Raw genomic sequence first — 20,948 nt, forward strand, 5'->3', positions numbered from 1 at the left:
AAATTTTAATGGCAACGTTTTTATTTCTCTCGACTTTAGTATTGGAACTGTGTAGTAACAATAAGTGAGTCAAAAACATTATCTTCTCAAAAGCAAGAAAGATCTCAAGGTGATTATACTTGCTTTGTGTTGGCGTGCAGATATCGCGCATCAAAATTACGCTACAGTGAAAAAAAAAAAAAAAAGCCTTCCATATATATCGAACCGCAATACAAGCTAACAGATCTGCTTTCAGATCACCTACACCTTGCGCGAGTCCCTCACAGCATGTACAGCACAAGTAAAAAATGTGCAACATAGAAAGGTAACAATACTATATACGTTACAAGTACAAGACCAACACGTGTGTCGAATGCTTGGCGTAACAGTGGAGCTGCCAGAAATGGTCTATTTACAGTGATCTTACCCCTTAATGGTGAAGATTCTTCACATATCTTACAGATATACCAGGCACAATCAATAGTATGTCAACATCATTCGGCGCAGCTGGATATCCAAAAAGTATTTAAAAGACTGCCACTGGCAGCCACCTGTACTTAAACGTCGTCCAATGTGAGAGGCACTGGAGAGTTGCACACACTAACGTACGTTGCATTCGTAACTCTGGCCAATGTACATGTGGTGGAACAATCGCACACACAAGCGCGCACATAAAAAAAAAAAGATTCTCTCCAGTCACCCAAACTTGATGCGATGTCAGCACTACACAATTGTGCCGCGCAAGCACTCGTGAGCAATTATGCACGAAACTGCGTGCCGTCCTCATTTCTATTCCGCAACACCTGCGCATTTGTTTGTACTTTGAGCTTTCAAAGAAGAAAATTGGCGGGACCTACATATGATCTCAATACAGTCGTCAATTCAAGCAACAAATAGGAGCAGCTGCAAAACTTATAACCCATAAGCATCGTAGAGGAAGTCTCAAAATGGCCATGCTTACTCTTCTATAACTGACGGCCCTGCTTACTTTTCTATAACTGCACGATGACACTTCGCAGAAAAAGCAAAAATGAATGGCTTGCCCCAAACTTCCAAAGGAGGCCCGTAATGTCCCCTTAAGCGATAAAACGAAACTTTTCCAACACGAAGCGCACACCTATAATGGCATTCAACAGAATAAGAAGGCCCAGCATTGTCGGAACAAACTACTGAAGCCTGATAACGTACTACAAACAACAGCAAAAGCAGGTTTCTCCAACTTGCACATAATTAAATGTCAACTGCAAGCAACTCAGCAATTCCAAAGCTAGCTGTCCCTCACAAACAAGAAATAGCTCCCAGAAGTGCACAGCCCACAACAAAAATTTCTCGAGCCACTGTGAACACAGCCACCATCACTTCTGGGCCATTTGGTGGAACTCGTTGCGCACCTCCAAAGGTGTAGAGTGTTAAGATGGATGCCTTCCTAACTCCCTGCAGCCAAAGTGCACTGGAGTGGCAGCGCTATTCAACCTCTACTGAAGTTAGTGCCCCAGAGGCTTGGGAGCATTCAAAGAGGACTGTAAACAACAGTGAACCTCAAGGTAAGTGAAGGATGAAAAATTTGCAGCTGAATGTAAGCCCAAGTGTTAGCTGGATGCACATGGCTGCAGCTCAAGAGGTTCCATCGTGCAAAACACAAACTGCAAGCTGCTCTCGCTTTGTCAGCTGTGGGCAGAGCAGTTTCCAGGCATGAGCGCAGCACTGTTGCTGGGCAATGGTCAGCAGATTTGCAGAGTCATTTGGGATGGCGCTTTGAGGGCACTGCTGACGTGACCAGGGTGTGTTGGATACAAGCATATGGGCAAGTCCCACACCATAGTCTGCACGTCCAGCACTGCTGGAGGTTGCCAGTCGCCGGAGCTCGGCACTTGCTGCCCTGGCTGCATCACCGGGGACGTAGTCATCACAAATTCGAAGTGGAGCTTCCAACGCAATTCAGCTGCAAATGAATACAAGAACAATGACCACATGAATACTGTAGCTACCGTTTTTTGCATGAATCTAATGCACACCTTTTTCCCTAGCCTGTGCTAGGAAACCAAAACCGTGTTTGCGCCGTTGGTAACAGCATACCGTCGGAGCACGTTTTCTTGAAGGTTGATGTGGGCATAGAGTTTCCTACAATAATTACTAGAGAGAACTCTGGCACTGTGTTGCGCAGCCGCCATGGGAATGATGGCTAGTAGTACATGAATTTGATCTTTGTGCTTGTGGTTTCAGACGTTCTTGTGGCTTCATTTATTATGCTTTACGTGCTTACATTGGCCTAATTTCAAAAGCAATCTATGCATTTCTTTAATTCAGAAGGCAATGAGACTCTGTGAACATGCATGCTCGCTGCTAACTGCAGTGGTGCTGCTTGTCCGTGCATCCGTGGCGTAATGGTTTCAACACATCGGGTTTCTGTGCTAGAGGTCCTGTGTTGGGAATACTGCCACTGGACAATTTTAATAATGTTTATTTAATTATTTATAATGCAGTAATTTGTTGAAGATGATCAGTTTGTAAAGTCATGAAGCTGTTAAAAAGCCAGAAGGATGAAGTTTAGGCAAATCCATGTGCTAACCACCATTCCCATGCTTGCTTGCAGCTCCCGTAGGCACTAGCACCACAGTTCCCTCTTATAATTGTATGAAACTCCATGGCTGGGGGGGTGGGTATACAGGGACATGCATATTTCACTTCAAATGTTCAGGAAACGATTTTGCGCTTACCGCTGTACTGGTCGTGCTCAACAATCGCATTTTGGAGTCTACGTCATTCAGTGTAACACTTGGCAAAGTTAATTGGCTCCTTTTTAAGAAAAACATGCAAAGTTGTCTTCATGTATGGAGATGCAAGCTGCTGCAGCAATGGCTGCTTTCTGCTGCTGCCAGCTGGCGGCGACACAAGTTTATGCTAGCGACGTCAGGGCAGCAGCTTGCATCTCAATTAATAAATACAACTTCGCATTTTTTTTTCTTAAATAGCAGGCAATTAGCATTGCCAAGTGTTACACTTAACAACACAGACTCCAAAATTCAATCCCTCTATTTGAGCAAGAACAGCGCAAAATCTTTTTTCGAACATTTTAAGCAAAATATGCACGTTCCTGTACTGTGGGTTCCTTTTGTGCCCGACTATGATCACTTTCGGAGATACTATCATTTTCACAAAATTTCGGGCGACGCGGCCTTGGATGTGTCGGCGTATACGACTAACAGCGTTTCTGGCACTGTGTCAAGCTCGCCATCTGCGCAGAGTGCTCTCGGCGGCATATTTAGGCAAGCCCATGCCGAGTAGCATAAAATCTCTTGAAAGTCATAGCTCGAGAATACCGCCTTGTTTTCTTGGTATCTGTGGCCAAAGAAGCGCATGTAGAAATTTGCGTGAACGTGGAAACACACTACATTTTTCTTTTATAAATCAGCTGCACATTACAATTAGATGCATGTTACATTCAAGTTGACTTTCATTTTGTTTAAGCCTGCAAAAATTGAGTGTGTGTTAGATTCAGGGGTGTGTTAGAGTTTTGCAAATACGGTATGTTGAGATTTTAACGAAAAACATCCACTTTAAAATCATCTCTGAAGTTCACACAGTCAAATGTTCCTGATCACTTTCTTATTCTAACGAGGTTGCTGACACTACAACTCCCATCATGCTGAAATCTTACACATTACTGTCATAGTTTTATGCAATATTTTACAACTAGCTGAGTTTACAACTACACAGAAACATCAACGAGGGATCTGTTTTGCAGAGCTGTGTAATGTTGCCTGATGTCAGTGTTTCAAGAGAAGCACTACAGTTCAGGGTCATTCATTTCACCTAGAACATGCCTGCACTGCCCAACAGCTGTATGCTGACAGTGAAGTCTGCCAGTCATGCTACCAACACAGCATGTGTACATGACTTTTATGTATGTTTATAATTATTGTTACTTGTTACGCATTTAAGTAATAAGTATGTTGCTTTTCGAGCGTTCTGTGTACATAGATTTTCTGTGATATCACTCCCACACAAATTGTCATTTTGCTTTACGCTGATCATGCTTTCTGTTGTTTGTTTATTATTTTATTTTTTTACTGCTGTAACCCCCCCCCTCCCCCTTATGTAATGCCCCTCAAGGGGCCTTTAAGGGTCTAATAAATGATGATGATGATGACAGGTGTCCTACAAATTCCAGACATGCTGTGGCAGTTTAAAAAAAAAAAAGCAGTTCCCCTGGAATGCATCAAAAAGAAATTCCATCACCTCACAATCGGTCACGGCAGTGCATGTCTCCGTGTGGGCACAGGCACGAGGCCTACGTAAAGGCAACTTGTTTTTCACAAATCTCAGCAGCATTTCCCCCTTACTTTTGTAGCCCTTGCTGATAATCAAAGTTTGCAGTTAGCTGTGTCATATGTTACAGGAACAACACCACAGCAATGGTAGGCTATGCTTCGAAACTTCTTTGTGTCCTTGGGAGTTTCAATGCCTCCTATCTCGCCTTGCAATGCCAAGAACTGCAACTACAGAAATGTACAAATGTGCCAAATCATGGCTGCAAAAAGAACAGGTAACTATCAATTAATACTCGTTTTTTTGTAACAAGGTATAACGTGGTTCTTTTTAAAAGGAACCACGCTTGGTGCAATGGAAACTGTGGAGCCTTTCTTAATCTGCTTAGCTTTTAACAATCGCACTGCTTTGTTACATACAAGATACTTTTCAGTGAAGCTATTTGCAGAATTTTGTCTCACATGAACAAAGATATGCCACTACATAAGCTGAAATATAGCCTGACACCAAGAGTCACATTCAACTAAATGGTGATCAAAGGTGGAAAGTTAGGTAAGCCATAATTTTTTCATTTTGATGATCACGGCACAAAACCAACAGGACAAGGAAATAAATAGGCCCACTCCTTTTCTTCTGTCCTGGTGTTTCAATGCTGTACTAATCATCAAAATGAATATGCAACAAGTGCAGTGGTGTGGCTTCTTGTGAAAGCAGCCAAATACTTTACTTCCTTGCATTACTACTACTGCATGCTTATTTAAAAGTGGTTTAATGAGCAGTAGGTAGCAAACCATCAATGCTGAATGGTAGATAAACGATGCTGTCTGCACCGATGCTCGTTGGCTGCACTTCAGCAATGGCTTCTCTGTTGTGCAAGGGCTCTTCATAGCTACATTACTGCACTCTACAACACAAGAAATGAGAGGATGCACAAACACAAAACATGTTACACGGCTTATTGTAGAGGCAGTCACTCGGAGCATTTACATTAACAATGCTGTGTGTGTGTGTGCGCGCGCAAAAATTGCGCACTCACACACAAACACGCAAAATAATTGCTCAAAAAGTAGCCAAGAATTGCTTGCTGGGAAGCAGCACTGCTATATTGAAATTTTGCTTGTTTTCACAATCCTGCTATTGTGTCGCAGCATTTCACGAGGGCGTACTTATACCAGCCCAATGAAGCCTCCCACAAAAACATGGGTCACCAATCACTCACCGATATCGGAGCCAAACGTTGGTGTGACATGTAGTGGTACCGGTAGGTGCAGGTGTGTAGTGCGCAGATGCAGGCAGAAGGCATGCTGCCGGCAATGTCCAAGCGTAGAATGCACAGCCTCGCCCGTGGCTGACGCAGCTGCAGAAATGTGCTCTTCACTCTGCAGTGTCACCGAGTACTGCACACAGGGGACCGTTGCTTCAGAGAAGTCGAACATGCCAACAATGTCTTCACCCAGGCGGAAGCACGACTTGAGCAGGCAGAAACGCACAACCCGTCCATTCTGGTGCGTCACATTGTAGTAGCCTGCGAAGTACAAGACGGCATCCACTCGAGGTTGTGCATGCACCAAGTGGCATTGAAACACTCAGTGTGCGGGGGGGGGGGGGGGGGGGGATGTTCAGGACATTTCAGTCCTTAATGTGCACAGAATAGCTGACTTAGTCACATTACTGAAGAAAAAGAAAGAAGGAAGCAGTTTATAACATGTGCTACAGCACCTACTTTAATGACAAAGCAAAACACCATTATAAGTTAGTCAAAGCAGCAATCCTTGTCATTTCATAAACTCCATTGAAGTGATATAGTTGAAATGTTCAACTCCTATGATGATGAGACAGCATGACAGGATGTCAATGCAATGAACAAAAACAAAAGTTGTACAATATCTTACAACTGTGCCAGAGAAATGTGCACAGTATGTGGCCTATCAGGCGATGCATTCAGATAAATGCATTAGCAGAAAATGCTTGAAAAAAAAAAAACATGGCATGCAAAGGTATGAAACACTTCTGACAACCTAGAATATAAAGCAGAAGTTTTAAGATAACAGATATGTAAGCTGCAATACAAGATGTTTGAAAAAGCAGTCAAGAGGTCAAATGATATAAGACAGAGCTACAGAAATGTTTACATGGCAACTGCAGCAACGTGCAAATAAGTAGCAGTGCAGTTCCGTAACATCTGGGGAAAACAAAACATACTAGGTCTTCTTCGAGATGTCAGGTCCTCCAAGAAATCTACAGCTACTTCGAGCACTGACTGGCGGCTTGCTGTTGGAAGGAATGGGTTGCTTGGAGCTGCTTTGGCCAGACGCTCCTTTAGTGCTTCCATCAGACCTGGGAGAGAAAGTCATAACACTCAAGGGTTTTGCTAACAGAAAGTCTTTGCTGTAGTATTAACAAAAAAGAAAAGTTTTGATTGGTGTTGATACCCTCAATTACTAATCCTGCATTCTTGAGACATCCATTTTGTTTCTGTTGCAATCACACTTCACATCAAACATGAGTTTTGTTGTTTTATATAACTGCTAATTTTACTAAACACTGTTGATTAATACAATACAGCACCCACTGTGCAAACATGCTTTGTAGCATCAAAGCAGTATGTCAGAAAAGCACACACCTTCGACCACGAAGACCTTGATAGGTATTCGGAGCAACCTCGTCAATGCATTGACCCTCTGTGCACCGATAGTGACCTTGTAAGCGTAACGTACTGCTTGGCCCTTGTATGATGGTGGCACAGAGGAAGGAATGGCTTCTTTGTACATGACTGCAAAAGAAGGAAAGAGAGCATGAAGAAAGAATGAATGAAATATAGCACTAGAACTAGAAGCAAATTCAGAAGTTGCAGCTTACAAGGTACAGTATGAGTGCTCTAAAAAGAATAATAAAGGTCAAGTTCAGGCACAAATCAATGCTACAAATGTAGGGAACCAGCAGTCATGAGTCCATGTATCGCAACTGCATTGTAGCACAATGAGACTGTGATGATGTGGATAGTGGCGTGCGGTGCCAAGACAAAGTGCGTGACAAGCCAGATTGAAGTGATGGTGATTGTATGGCAGCACCAAGAAGAGGATTGCTGATGATGACAATGAAAAAAGACCACCACGTGCCATGAACAAAAAAGGAAGCAGCGTGAGAGCACGCTGAGCGTGAGAGCGAGCGGCAGCTTCGAACGCAAGCTCGCAAAACAGCGGCTTCAGGCTCGGGTACCGGCGACCGGGCGTCCAGCTACCGTGCGGACCTGGTCGGAGATCCAGCTCGTGGCTGGACTTTCCTGCGCACCAGCGGCCTGCTGTGATAGCGGCCTGGTGCAGTGCTTCCTGCTTGGACCGGGACGCCTGAGCTACCAGCTACCAGCCTGCTGAGCGAGCCCGAGGACTGGCGACCGGGCGTCCAGCTACCGTGCGGACCTGGTCGTGTCCCGCTCATGGCTCTGCTCTCCTGTGTACCAGCGGCCTGCTGTGATAGCGGCCTGGTGCAGTGCTTCCTGCTGGCCACCGGGGCGCCTGAGCTACCTGTCCACCGACCGAGCCCGATGTTATAGCGGCCGAGGCGTGAGAGGCCAGGCGTTACTGGCCAGCTACAGCAGTGGCCTCGTGTTCTACCGGCCTGCTGTTTCACCTGCTTCCACGTCGCGACAAGGTGCGGCGCGACAGCAGCGACGCAGCCACAACGACGCTCCACCGTCACAACCACCGTCACGGGCACCGCAACGACGATGCATACGAGCGAGTGTTGACGCATGAGTGTTAGGCACATGTTTTATATGGAAGGACAACTCCCAAACTATAGCCCACGTACATGTGCATGTAAATAGTCTGTATCGTTTAGCGTGTCTGTATAAAGTCTGTGTTTCGTGTAGCAAGCTCCCGTCTGCCGTGTCATTATTAAACGGATCCTGGGCCCAACTGGAAACCGGCAAATTTGTCGTTGTCGTTTCCCATCACAGAGACACTGTCTTTGACTACTTGAGAAGTTCCAACAATGACAGGACAATGAAAAGGATACCAAGACTCAAAGATAAGGTGTTAATGAAGTGCAAAGATAAAACAACCACTATGTGGCAACAAAAGACTATGAAGAATGCTCACATGATTTGCTTTCCCCAGGTAGCAGCCGAAGGTCGCAAAACAAGATCTTAGGCTTGGAGGAGAATACAACGTAGCCTTTTTCACCTGCATAACCACACAAGGCATAGTATTGAGAGCTTTACATGAGCTTAACCTAAAACTAAACGAGTGTCTACATTCTATATAACTTCCAACACAAAACAGAAAGACAGATATCAACCTTCACCTCGGCACGGAATAAATGAGGTGTCCTTGGAGCCTGTGGCCATCTGCTCTTGAGACGGAGACTTGGGAAACCGGATTTTGGACTCGTCCACCGAGCAATGGCAGTGTATCTGAGCGCTGGCCCAGGCAATATTCTCGGGAATTCTCTTGATGCTGCAAGCAAGCAAGCTGCATTGGTCCCTCAATGAGGGTATGCATGCAAAAACTGCACAGTATAGGCTTCATTGTTCTAGCTAAGAATAAAATTCAGTTAAATTCTGGGTTTTTATGTACCAAAACCATGACCTGATTATGAGGCACGCCGTAGTGGGGAACTCCGGACTAATTCTGACCATCTAGGTTTCTTGTAACATGCACCTAAATATAAGTACATGAGCGGCCTTGGATTTCGCCCTCATCAAAATACGGCCGCCTGACCGGGATGCAACTTTACAATTGCTAATAGGTACAGTGGGGGCATGGCACTGCAGGTCATGTGACTTCCGCTTAACACGTGTTGTCATGGCAATCGTGGAGATGCAGCGACCTTGCCGAGCGCAGCTCTTAGGTGCCTAGGGACCAAATCGTATAGGGACTTTTTACAAGCGCATTGAAGTCTGGCGGGTGTGGCCCCCGCCGGCCGCGCTTTATTATTCTAGCGTTTGTTCTAGTGGCAGAAATGCTTGCAGTAGTGGTGGTGTGATGGCTTTAGATCTCGGTGAACTCTGGTGGTGTAAAACCATTATTTCTCAACAATTTGGTGGTGCTGACGTTCGAAATATTCAAGGTACTACGGCGGAGAACTTCCTTTGCTCGTTTTGTATGCGTTTGTCTGTAACGTTGGCTTCCGAGACTTGGTTTGTTCATGCGACACTGGCTTCCTGCCGCTGGCGTTGGAACGGAGAACACGCTGGGCTGGTGGTGACTAGGCACAACTGTGGCTGCTGTTAAGGGATCGATGGTATTCCTAAATAAACGCATCACTGTTTTGATGATCCACATATAATCTCACCATCAGGGAGGGAGCAGTCTACCTGACTGGAGAAGTATTTTCTAATTTGAGGTGTTGCTACGCTGCGCTCCGCAACACCCCAACGACTGCCGCTTCGTGTCGGCGCCCGGCACCGGGGCACAAACGAGAGCAGTATCAGCTTGCGCAAGAGCGGATGCAATTTTCTCTCTCGCACCCGCTTGTCCTCGCGCCTGCACACAAACAACTGGCGGTCCTTCCAAAGACCGTCTCGTGCCAGACCAGTGCCTCAAAAGTCCCTAAGCGATTATGTCCCTAGGCACCTAGGAGCTCCACGATTGCCATGACAACATGTGTTAAGCAGAAGTCCTGTGACCTGCAGTGCCACGCCCCCACTGTACCTACTAGCAATTGTAAAGTCGCGACCGGGATTGATGCCATGACCTCAAGCTCAGCAGTGTGAGACCACAGCCACTGAGCTACCACAGTGGGTGTTTCAGCAAAGATGCTCAAAATACATGCTCTGGTCTTATCAAGACACTGAGACAGTAACAAGATAAGAGAACTGGGTGAGTTGGTTGTAATGCATAATTGTAAATGGCATGAAAAATGCAGGACAATGAAAAGGTTACTAAGACTCAAAGATAACAAGGTGTTAATGAAGCGCAAAGATAAAATAACATGAGAAGTTGCTGAGGCATTTCACGTACAGTGCATGCATGTCAGGAATGTGTATAAGCTCTCCATCCATATCACTCTACCAAGAGTGAATTTTATTTTATTTTAAAATCTTGAAGCAAGAAGGCTATGGCGATCTATGATCTTTCTGTTGAGTATGTTGCCTGTTTGTTCATGAGATCAGCAGTGGTCGAACAAGGAATGTGGCTCGACATTCCTTGTTCAGCTACTGGTGATCACTTCAAACCTCAATCTTCCTGTAAACATCTGTCCCACTTGCTTTTTTGCTTGCTCGTTATCTTTCACGATTTGCATGAAGTGTAATCATGTGACCATTGCTTGTATAATAGGGGGTGTGTTACTTGCATTAAATCTTCTGTTGGGAGAGTACAGGTGCGTGTCCTATCCTTTTTGCTGTCCCGTGTTTCTTGCACCATTTACAATTATACATTGAGACAGCACATAGCTTCTTCACTTAAAGGCTGGCAACCAAAATAATGCAAAGCAGCTCTAAGAAGGAGTGCGTGTGTTCAAATGAAATAAACTGTCTGCAAAAAATGCTTTCTGCAAAAGCTTTGAGTCCCAACTTTTTGCACAACTTGTACTTCCCTCAATTGAAAGCTTCGAGAGACACCTGCGTACCTTCACAGTGAAGTAAAAATAAGTAAAAGATGTAACAACTGCGCTTATAAGTTTGCTACAGTTGCCACTGAAAGCATCAAACCTTGTTGTAAATGCGTTTGCTTTAGGAAGTTTGCAGAAATGGGCCACAGGTGTGTCTCGGATATTGCTTTAGGACCATGTTACTCCCTCCGACTCAATTAGCACTTGGGGCATGGTATACACAGTTGCGCAATATTACCTGTTGCCATTTGGCTCGTTGCAATTTGCATCGGGCTGCTTGTTGGTGAAGGTGACCAAGCATTCAACACTGTCTCCAGCGACATAGACGACATCGCGCAGCAGCTTTGCTTGCACTTCGATCATCTAGTAATGAGAAAAGGCGTGGCAGTTAGCTCTTTTAAGTACATTTCTGCACTAGTTCGTGTACAAATAAGCAAATTATTTTATTAATCAGACGCGGTGATACGAAATCATGGCGCCACGCTAACCGGGCACATCCGTCGGCGGCTTTCAGACAAGCGTGAAATATCACCGACGCAAGCGCCGAGGACACTTTGACACCACAATTAACACCGTAGCAAGACAATTCTATGCGCGTCGCGTTCAACTTCAGCAAAATTCATTCGCCCAGTCACGACGATCGCAAAGAGAGAACAGCTGAAGGCGCATCAAGGTCATGCGGCGATCGTATAAAAGTCCACACAGGCGCTTCTTCGAGCTTACGCTACAGGTTATGGGAGATGTGCGCGGAAGTCGCGTCGACAGATCATGCAGGCAACCGAGCGCTCCGATAGCATTATTTCTGGCGATAAGAAATACACAAATGAGATCACAAAACGGGGAGTTGCCATCGCCAGTGTCGTTTGGTATCAGTCGCTCAGATGTGGGACGTCATACATTGAAAGTTTTCCCACGATCGTGACCCGTAGTAAGCTGGCAGAACCGAAAAGAAGTTTGTTCATAGCATCAACACTGTCGTGTTTGCGAGAAACGCGTAGAGATGTGGTCGAGACGACGCGCACGTGAAAGCTTGCTCCGCTATAGACGAAGTCTAATGACAAGAAACCTATCAAGGAAGGCGGTCAAGCGGTGTGAGGTGAGATTTTTTACCTTATGCCACTGGATGACCGGGTCTTCTGCTGCTTTGCGATGCACACAAATATTTCCATATATCAGTCATTACGAGATGCTCGTTGATGCTGAAGGCAGCCGACACGTTGCGATGCACCAGAGGCGTGAATTTAAACCGCTAGCTACTTTCATGTTGGTGCCAATCTTCTCAAAACCACCCACGTCAGACAGCAACCGATACTTGCAGAGCAACCACAAGGACCAGAGGCATCTGCTACGGTCGAGAAAACACATGGTGCGACAACTCGAAGCAGTGGCCGCAAGTTGGTGCACTTGAAATCCGCTAGGTGCTTTTTGGCGCTACCATAGCGCTATATTAGTCTACGTCTGCAAACGCCGCGGATAATGCAACACATTTGTGTACGTCGCGTTGTACTTGTGGTATTTAGAAGTTAGTACGAAATTCTATTGGTAATAGAAGTACTTAAGAATATAAAGAAATGTATGGAAACTGTAAGGGCAAGAACCACAATTGGAGCGGATTTACTCAGCCATACTCAACAAACTAAGTGTTGAGACTTCCTTTCATAATAGTTTTTGCTGTTGGGCTAATTGGTGCATCATGTTAAGAACAAAAACAGCGCCAAAAACCGGACAAGAATGACAAACACAGACGTTCTGTTTTCCGTTGGTTAGCACGTCACATTATAAGGTGCTATTTACGGACTGTTGTGTGCTATTCGTAGGGAGACGTACAAACGTGAAATCGCCAGAGAGAGATTTGCAAGAGGACGAATAGGAGTGATGTATAAAACGTCGTGTTATCATCGTACGTCACGTTATTTGAACCGAATGAATCCGTTGTCCGCAGTCGATTGAGACGGTCATGACGCACCGCCAACTGCTTCCAGGAATGCGCCGCCGGCGAACACGACTCCTCCGAGCAACAACAACAACGAACTTAAAACACGAACAAAATGTGGGGGCCGTCGTCTAGAAACCTCAAAAACCAAGAAAATCAGCGAGGAAAACGGCGCGAGAAGAAAGTGGCGGAAGTAAGGCGGAAAACGGGGGGCGGGCTAAGTGAGCGAGAGGGAAAAAAAATAAAAGCAGAGTTCAGAAACTGGAACAGAAACAAACCTCTCGCACTGTGCGGAGGAGTCATCTTCCTCCGGAGAACAGACGACGTCCTTCAGGCATCCGCCCACGTGTGCGAGCCACGTGACGTCCCCTTTCCACGCGACCGCTTTCCCCTTCCCCGCGCTCCCAAAGCCGCACCCCAAGCTCCGGAGCGCAACGCACGCACCGTCAACAGCAGTTTGTAACTGTTCTTCGTGCTTGTGCGCCTGATAGGAAGGTACGGAGAGACACGCCGCGACAGCTACAGCAGCCGCACAACTGCACTGAGACGCGGTAGTGTGCGCAAACCATATTGCGGCTTCTCCGAGCCAACGCGATTCGTGACACCATTCACCCCGCAGCACCGGTATGGGTGTCCCGTCTTCAGTGGCGGTGAGTTGTTTCCTTTTGCGCGCACGCACGCGCTGAGGTATTTCTGACGGCGCCAGTCATTTGCTGCTTGCGAGCGCTATAGTCTTTGCGCATGCAATGCTGCGACCGTCGAACAGTTCCACTCAGCATTAAAGGATTTCCCATTGGATCGCTGCATGTTCGTGCTTGTGTTTTTGGAGGCTCAGTGCAGAAAATATCGTCTGCTACCGAGTGTCGCAGCAGACGACCCGGTTGCCCAATAGTGCGTAGTGTAGCAAGGTGAATTAAGGTGCATGTTTCGCTCATGACGACCGATGCACAGTGCCCCGCTAGCTTTCTTCTTGATATCGTATTACGATTATTCACTACTACTACCTTGCACCGTTATGATGGAGCGAAAGATCTCGTCATACTCGTTGAAAGAATAAACGGAAGCGGCGCTTCAGGGTCGCGGTCGTTTCCAAGGGTGCTTATGCTTGATCAAGCGTCAAATGCATTCAGCAGGTAGCGACACACCCGGCCGCTTTGCAGGGATCGCTTGCAAATGGGACCCTGCAAATCGCTGTGCGGCCGCGTTTCTTGTGCCCCGCGCGAGCGCCAGGTAGTACGCGCGATCGTATCTCGTACACTAAGCGCACAGGGTCACGCGTAGGGTTCTCAATTTCCCTTCCAGGATATTCCGCCAGCCACGTCATTCGCCAAGCCCTGCAAAAAGGGAACGCTGACTAAACTGGTCGGCCGCCGATGGATATTCTTACCTGTGTGGAAAGAGCGCTATTGTGTGCTAGACGGCAACAAGCTGTACTACTACGACAGCGAGGTGAGCTACCGGACCCCCCCTCCCTCCTTTCTGCCCGTTCGCCCCCGCCGCAACAGGACGTGCGCTTTTACAGCGCACACTATGCAGCCTGTTTTCACTAAACTGCGAAGGTCAGATTCTTCTTTGGACGCTGATATGACGGCACAGCGCATGTCAGCTTGCAAAAATATTGCATTCCGAAAAAGAAGAAAAAAGAAAGACTGGTCACATGCATTTAATCCTATTTTCTGTGTTTGTGTGCGAGCCCATTGATCGGTCTGTCACCCAACAATTCCATCAGGGCGAAACTAAACTAAGAAGCTTGACTAAGATTTAAGACAACAAAGTGTTATTACAATATGTATGCTGCATTCCATCATTATTATTTTGTTTTTACCTTTCAGACGAGCAAGGGCACAAACTCCCACTGTGGTGTAATCAACTTGGACCTTTTTGACCTCTGTGAGGAATATGAGAGCAAATCCGTCCAGAATGGATTCGTCATCACAAACGCCAACCGAGGATTTTTTGATGTAATTAAGGCTCGTTATGTCAGCATGACTAGTGATGCTGATGCACCCCAACACATCCTGTATGCTGACATCACTGTTTTTGTTTTTTTTTTCCTCAAAGGAATACCACACTTTTGCTGCGGGTACCTTATCAGAGGTATGTGACTGGATAGCGCACATCCGGACGCAGTTGAATCAGTCCATAGTGCAGAAGCGGACATCCTTTCTGAGGAAGTCACTTGCAAAACGGAAGACCAGGAAATCCCTTGAAAGCCAGGTATGACATGCTTGTTTGTAACATTGCATAGTGCTTGCAACATTTTTCTGTGCGTTCAACAGCACAGTGCAATCCAGTTTCCTAAAACGTGTTTTAAATGCTTAAAAATCAACTTTACAAGGTGTAGAAAAAGCTGAGCGACAGCTTTACGGAGCTGCATAAAATGATAAAATCAGTCAAGGATGTTCAAGTTCAATATTGGCATTTAAAATGATGCATAAAGCGTCAGGAGTATGTAGCTCTTAAACTTTGGCTGAGATAAAGAGCCTTAAGACACTCGAGAATGACCTCTACAAGGGCATAGGTTACATTTGTAATATTTTAACTTCTGTCACGAATGTGTATTCATGTTTTGTTCTAGCTTGTTGTATATAATATATGTGTGTGTGTTTGTTGTTTTACAACTACACAAAGCTGTCTTCAATCCTTTGTGTCACTTCGCAATGTAAAAAAGAGAAATTAGAGAAACGGATGGTACAATGTCTTTTCAAATGCTAGAAGACAGCATTTCCATATTGAACTTTCATTTACCTCCTTTTAGGTGGTTACATAGTTGCTATTGTACTATTTTTGAATAATTATTTGCTTTTTAGCTATTCTCCTTCTTCAATCTTGCAGACTGAATGAAAAGCATCTGTTGGTGTCTAGTTAATGAACACTTATTAGACCTGTAGATTGGCAGTTGTGGAATTACTAGTGTATAATATAAAACAGAAATGCCTTAAACTTCTTCAGATCTGCTAAGGCCAACATTAATCACAATTTAAAATGTGCTCACAAAGAAATAATTACTTATTTCATGTCAGCTCGATTAATTTCCCTGAATAGCTGGCTGTTGCATGTAACTGCTGTGGCCTGCAGTCGAAAGTTGTGAAAGTGTTCTTCAAGCTATCTGAAACTTACTGCGAAGAGCACAGACTGGGCCAGTGGGCAGAAACAATATAATGAGGCTGCAATCACCTAGTTTGTTGAGGATAAGCAGTGGGTTCTCGCAAGATAGACAAGAAGCCGCATGCAAGAATCACTTGATAATGTATTCGCACTTGGTTATGCACAGATTATGTAGTGAAAGCAGCCTCGTTGTATTATTTTAATGACAATAAAATTTTTTTTAAAATTATTTTTGTTCCTCGCAGGTCAGAAAGATAAAAAAGCAGTGTAACTAGAGTGCAAACTTACGGGGGCATGTGCATAATCATGCACATTGCCTAACAGTAGAAAAAGTTATTAAATGCGCAAAAGCCAAAGTGGCAGCAGAGAAACTTTGTTAATCTACAAAAAGTCCATTTGACAAGACCTGAGGCATGTACATTTGTGGTACTTGGGATGTACACACATTTAATGACAGCATTTTATTACAGAGTGTCACCTCATGTTATTTTGCATCGATTTAAATACACAGTACAAACCCTTCATGAAAGGGATAAAATCATACTTGCTCTCATTATTGCGAGACACACTCTTTCCATCATCACCGTGGCATTAGAATACATATGCTCTGGGTGATTGTCAGTCTCTTTAACGTGAAGCACTTTATTCCATAATTGCCTGTTATAGAAAGGAGCGCTGCAGGTGATAGACGCTGCTGTTGACGCTTCAGATTTGCACATTGTCTTCTACGTTAAAGTTTCTGCAATCAAACATTTCAACACTTTCTGTTTGCACATGCAGGCAAATGTTGAGAGCAGTCCTCAGGTTCCAGATCCAACATTAGACATCCCTGGCAAGGAGCCACTCGAAAGCATCACTAAAAATCGAGCCAAAGGTCCCGCGGGGAGACGACTGCCGCAGCGGAAGTCGCAGATGCCCAAAGTATGTCTCGTGCTGTTTCAAAGCTCAGTTTAGCAAAAAAACATGGAAGGACTCTGGTTTAGCTTAATTTAGTTTGTTCCTTTTTTTTGTGCTTTTGCAACAAAAAAATCTTACTGCTAGTCTGCAAAGGCTATTATGCCTACGTATTTGTTTATAGAGCCCCATATCCTGTTCTTAAACTTTGTAGGCTCTTATATGCTGGTTCACAAGGATGTTAAACAGAACACTCCAGGGACAGCAGCAAACAGATTAAGAAAAAGCAAAAGTGAATTTAGAAAATTTTGAGCGCAATATATTTGAACGCAGAAATTCACCGACTTCACTAGTTTAAGCGCTGTACAAATACTCAGTGACGGAAACAAATAAACGGCCAGCATGGTTGTTGGTGTTTTTTACGCCACCGCTGGGTGCCGAGGACATCGACCTGATGCATTATGGTATACGAAGAAAGTGAGGGCCTTTGTTATGCATTGTGAATGCATCTGGCCTCCCAGCGATCACCCAGTGCTCACCAGTGGCACAAAAAGCGCTGGCCGCAATGTGGCCTGATTATCGTGCTTCAATCGCTGAGCACTGTACGTAACCCGTATACTTGTGTAACCAGATCAAGCATGAATGAAAGCAACTGTATTTAATGTAGAGATAAATGTGATTAAACTATCACCCTCATTTTGCAGTCTCTTTCTCAAGAAGTAAGCAGTCAGAAGGTCCCGATTGCTCACAAGCAGGAAGTGGTTACTGAGGAGTCAGAGTGAGTTGAATTAATTCATTTATATTTGCCCTCCTTACAATTTCTCACGCAGAAAAATCATCTAGTGTTTGGTGAAAAATTAATACAAGTTAGCGCATGTCATGTTTTAGAAGTCAAATAACATTTTTAGACAGCTGAACTGGGAAGCAATTGGCATATAGTCACGTTACACGTTACTTCAGGTGTACCACAAGGCAGCGTTCTTGGACCATTACTATTTCTAATATATGTATACATTAATGACTTACCGAATAACATTTCCTCACACGTGCACATTTTTGCGGATGACTGCATTCTTTATCGTTCCATTAAGAGTGCCGATGATCATGCAACTCTCCAAAAAGATCTTGAACTTATTTCTTTTTGGTGTAACACTTGGCTAATGAAGCTTAACGTTTCTAAATGTAAAATTATTTCTTTTAGCCACAAGCATACTAACTCTACGTTTTCTTATCACATAGATAACATCACTATTTTGCATGACACTCAATATAAATATCTTGGTGTTAACCTAACTTCGACTCTTTCGTGGTCAACGGACATTGCATGCATATGCGCCAATTCTTTGAGATCATTAGGGTACATACGCCGTAAGTTACATAATTCTACTAAAGATATTCGTAAACTAGCTTACCTAACATTGGTTCGACCTCAGCTTGAATACGCTGCATACGTCTGGTCTCTCCATCAAAAGTATTTGATTGAAAAACTCGAAGCGATTCAGAATAGAGCCGCGCGTTTTATTTCACGTTGTTATGACTATACTAAAAGCATTACACAAATTAAACTCGACCTCTCACTACAGCTCTTGCATGATTGTCATGATATAGCCCTGCTATTCTTATTTCATAAATACAGCCATAACACAGCACCATCAGTTCTGCCTCTTGAAACTCCTCATTACAGGTCACAGCGATTGTACAATATGTCCAATTTCATGCGCATCTACAGAAAGACTAGTAATTAATTTAATTACTCCGCTCTTCCAAGAGCCATTCGTCTTTGGAACGACCTTCCTAACGCCATAGTTTTTGAGAGGGACCAGGAAAACTTCCGGCTTCTTCTTAAAACGCATTTTTCTTACAACTCCACATAACCTAACTTATTATTTTTGTCTATGCTTTTCCCGTTATTAATGTGCAACTACGCAGTAAATATTGTTTTCTTATAGTCTAACTATGTCTTGCTCGCTCTGAAATTTTATTAATTATGTTTTTCTGTGTGAAATTTTGTTGTTGATTGAGCTGTCACTTTCAAAAGCGTTCGGCTTGTTCCTTGTACATACTGTAACACTACATTACTGTATATTAACGCATTTCTTACCCGATATTTTTGTATATGTATTCTCATGTGTATTTTAACTTTTGTATAAGTTATCTTTGATTGTAGTCTCCCCCCTTACACAATGCCTCTAGGAGCCTGTAAGGTATTTTTAAATAAATAAATAAATAAATAAATAAATAAATAAATAAATAAATAGTGTCAAAATGAAAATAATGCATAATTAAAGTGTTAGTATTTGCAGCATTTATTAATGTTGGTGCAAAGTGCAACAGTAAAGTTTCCAGTGTTTCATATAATCATGTGCATTCAGTTCCAGCAATGGTCATGTGAATGTGTTACATAACAGTTATCCAAACAGGGCTTTTGAGTTTGCCTGACAAATTGCTTGCAACATACTTTGTCCTATTGAGACACAACAGTGGTGCCTCCCTCCTATTATTTTTCTGCAGTAAAAAAGTGAATGCCAGCTGTAGTTTCATGTAAGTGATAACAGAGATCACACAAGCATTTACAGCAAACTAAATAAATGCGAATTAGCTATGATCTGTGATATTGCTACGAGAGCTGTTGCAATGAGGCGCATTTAAAGCTCCTGCAAAATATCACTTTTCAAGTGAAAGGTTTACTTCATTCGGATGCACTCTGTCATGCCTATGCGAGTGTGATTAGCTATTGCAACAAACAAGAAAGCGTTTATATGAAAATTGTTGGGGCCTTGTAATGAAATCGAAGTAAACTACTATGTTGAATTTTCAAGACACGAAAAACAGAAATGCTAGATATTACCAGTTATGTGGCTTTTATTTATTTTCATTGCGTTTGTATATCTAATTCCCCAAATGTCTTCCATATCCAGACCAACAGAGGTGGGTACAAAGTCCGAGATAGATAAGCCAAGGCCAGCATCGGCTCTCTTGTACCACTACAGTTCTAGCGAGGAGGACGAGACGGATAAAACAAGAGAGCCTGAATCTGCCAGCCAAACTGAAGACACCATGGAGCCAAGCCATAAGCAGCCCGACGGATCATGCACTGTGAACACACGCACAGAAACAATGCAGGATCGACTGAGGAAACTGCGTGAGGAGCTGTCCTGCCACGTGGACGATGTGACAATGAAATCCCTCCTCGAACGACTGAGCTACTGTGAACTCGAACTGCAAGTTGCAGTGCAGGTGCTGAGCCTCTACTTGTGTCTTTCTATACAGAAAAATACTGTATTGACATTTATATATTTTTTTTTATCGGCAGAAATGAATGTAGAAACATGTTCAGGTCTATGTTCCTATAAGCAGCCAAGAGGCTCGCATTTTAGACATCACAGTATATAACTTTGCTTGCTGGAATGAACTGGAACATGCCCTTAGTATCTTGTTGGCCATACTTTGCACACAGTTCACTTGTAGTCCAATAGACAGCTATGGCTAAATATGCTTCTTCTTTAGCTGCATGTGTAAGCTGAGCATACATGTCATCACACAGTCACACTAGCTGCACTATTTAGCTGAAAGTTCCTAACACAAACACTTGACATTATGGATTTGCAACAAAATGTAATTGAGCTGTTGATCTATTCCACAAAATGCAGTGTGTGCCCAATCTGCTACTGTGCGCAGGATAGAGTAGAAATCAGCTCTTGGATCTCAAAAGAATTAACATGGTGTAATGATAAACCACCTTGTTTGTAGAGTTGGGGCTGACCATTTCATCCTTGCTCCTCCACCAGCCTCTCCTGCTGATAAGTCCATTGCCAATTGCCGACAACTACGAAACCTTTTGTCGGAAACACATTCACAAAGAGATGCCCTTTAATGCCCAACAAGTTCTAAGCCTTTCATAAAAGGTGTTGCATGTCTTCTGTAATAATTCTTTTCATCACCATCATTATTAGCCTAATTTATATCCACTGCAGGACAAGGGTCTTTCCCAGCAGTCTCCAATTACCCCTCCCTTGCCTTAAGTTTTGCATTGTGTCAGAACATGAACAATGGGAATGAACGCTCACAGCCCTTTGTTATTAGCCGAGTGCATTGGGTTTCCGTTCCTGATTGTCCTTGTTGTTATGTGCTGCGACACTTTGGTAGTGTAGCACCAACTAGCCCAACGCTAGACGTTGGTGACCCTCTCTTGCACCACCCGACTCAGTCC

The 20,948-nt window shown here is 44.1% G+C and overlaps 2 protein-coding genes across 7 annotated transcripts in view; one reads left to right on the plus strand and one right to left on the minus strand.

Annotated features, from left to right (window-relative positions):
* Positions 1-13,129, minus strand: LOC119442656 (RAB6A-GEF complex partner protein 2). Of its 4 annotated transcripts, XM_049662288.1 has the most exons (9): positions 13,015-13,029; positions 11,914-12,148; positions 11,042-11,166; positions 8,548-8,705; positions 8,349-8,432; positions 6,872-7,021; positions 6,451-6,585; positions 5,468-5,773; positions 1-1,921 (listed from the first exon to the last, which is right to left on the minus strand). In XM_049662288.1, the coding sequence occupies exons 3-9, from the start codon at positions 11,164-11,166 to the stop codon at positions 1,701-1,703; spliced, it is 1,179 nt and encodes a 392-aa protein (XP_049518245.1). In that variant the 5' UTR covers positions 11,914-12,148; positions 13,015-13,029; the 3' UTR covers positions 1-1,700. The 4 variants fall into 4 exon arrangements, with proteins under 4 accessions (XP_049518245.1, XP_037563545.1, XP_037563544.1 ...); XM_037707617.2 differs by lacking the exon at positions 11,914-12,148 and having other exon boundaries at positions 13,015-13,129; XM_037707616.2 differs by lacking the exon at positions 13,015-13,029 and having other exon boundaries at positions 11,914-12,997.
* LOC119442660 (uncharacterized) overlaps positions 2,661-20,948 on the plus strand; it is a 22,907-nt gene continuing 4,619 nt past the window's right edge. The window contains exons 1-7 of one of the 3 annotated variants that reach the window (XM_049662286.1): positions 2,661-4,525; positions 14,039-14,185; positions 14,569-14,697; positions 14,798-14,953; positions 16,625-16,765; positions 17,443-17,516; positions 19,657-19,975. In XM_049662286.1, coding sequence (XP_049518243.1) covers positions 4,370-4,525; positions 14,039-14,185; positions 14,569-14,697; positions 14,798-14,953; positions 16,625-16,765; positions 17,443-17,516; positions 19,657-19,975 — 1,122 coding nt within the window. In that variant the 5' untranslated portion in view covers positions 2,661-4,369. Of the gene's footprint in view, positions 4,526-11,644; positions 11,900-13,181; positions 13,387-14,038; positions 14,186-14,568; positions 14,698-14,797; positions 14,954-16,624; positions 16,766-17,442; positions 17,517-19,656; positions 19,976-20,948 lie in introns of those variants that run through there. The other 2 variants (XM_049662287.1, XM_037707623.2) reach the window with 2 other exon arrangements.

Source organism: Dermacentor silvarum, chromosome 2 (assembly GCF_013339745.2).
Source record: "Dermacentor silvarum isolate Dsil-2018 chromosome 2, BIME_Dsil_1.4, whole genome shotgun sequence".
NCBI lineage: Eukaryota > Metazoa > Arthropoda > Arachnida > Ixodida > Ixodidae > Dermacentor > Dermacentor silvarum.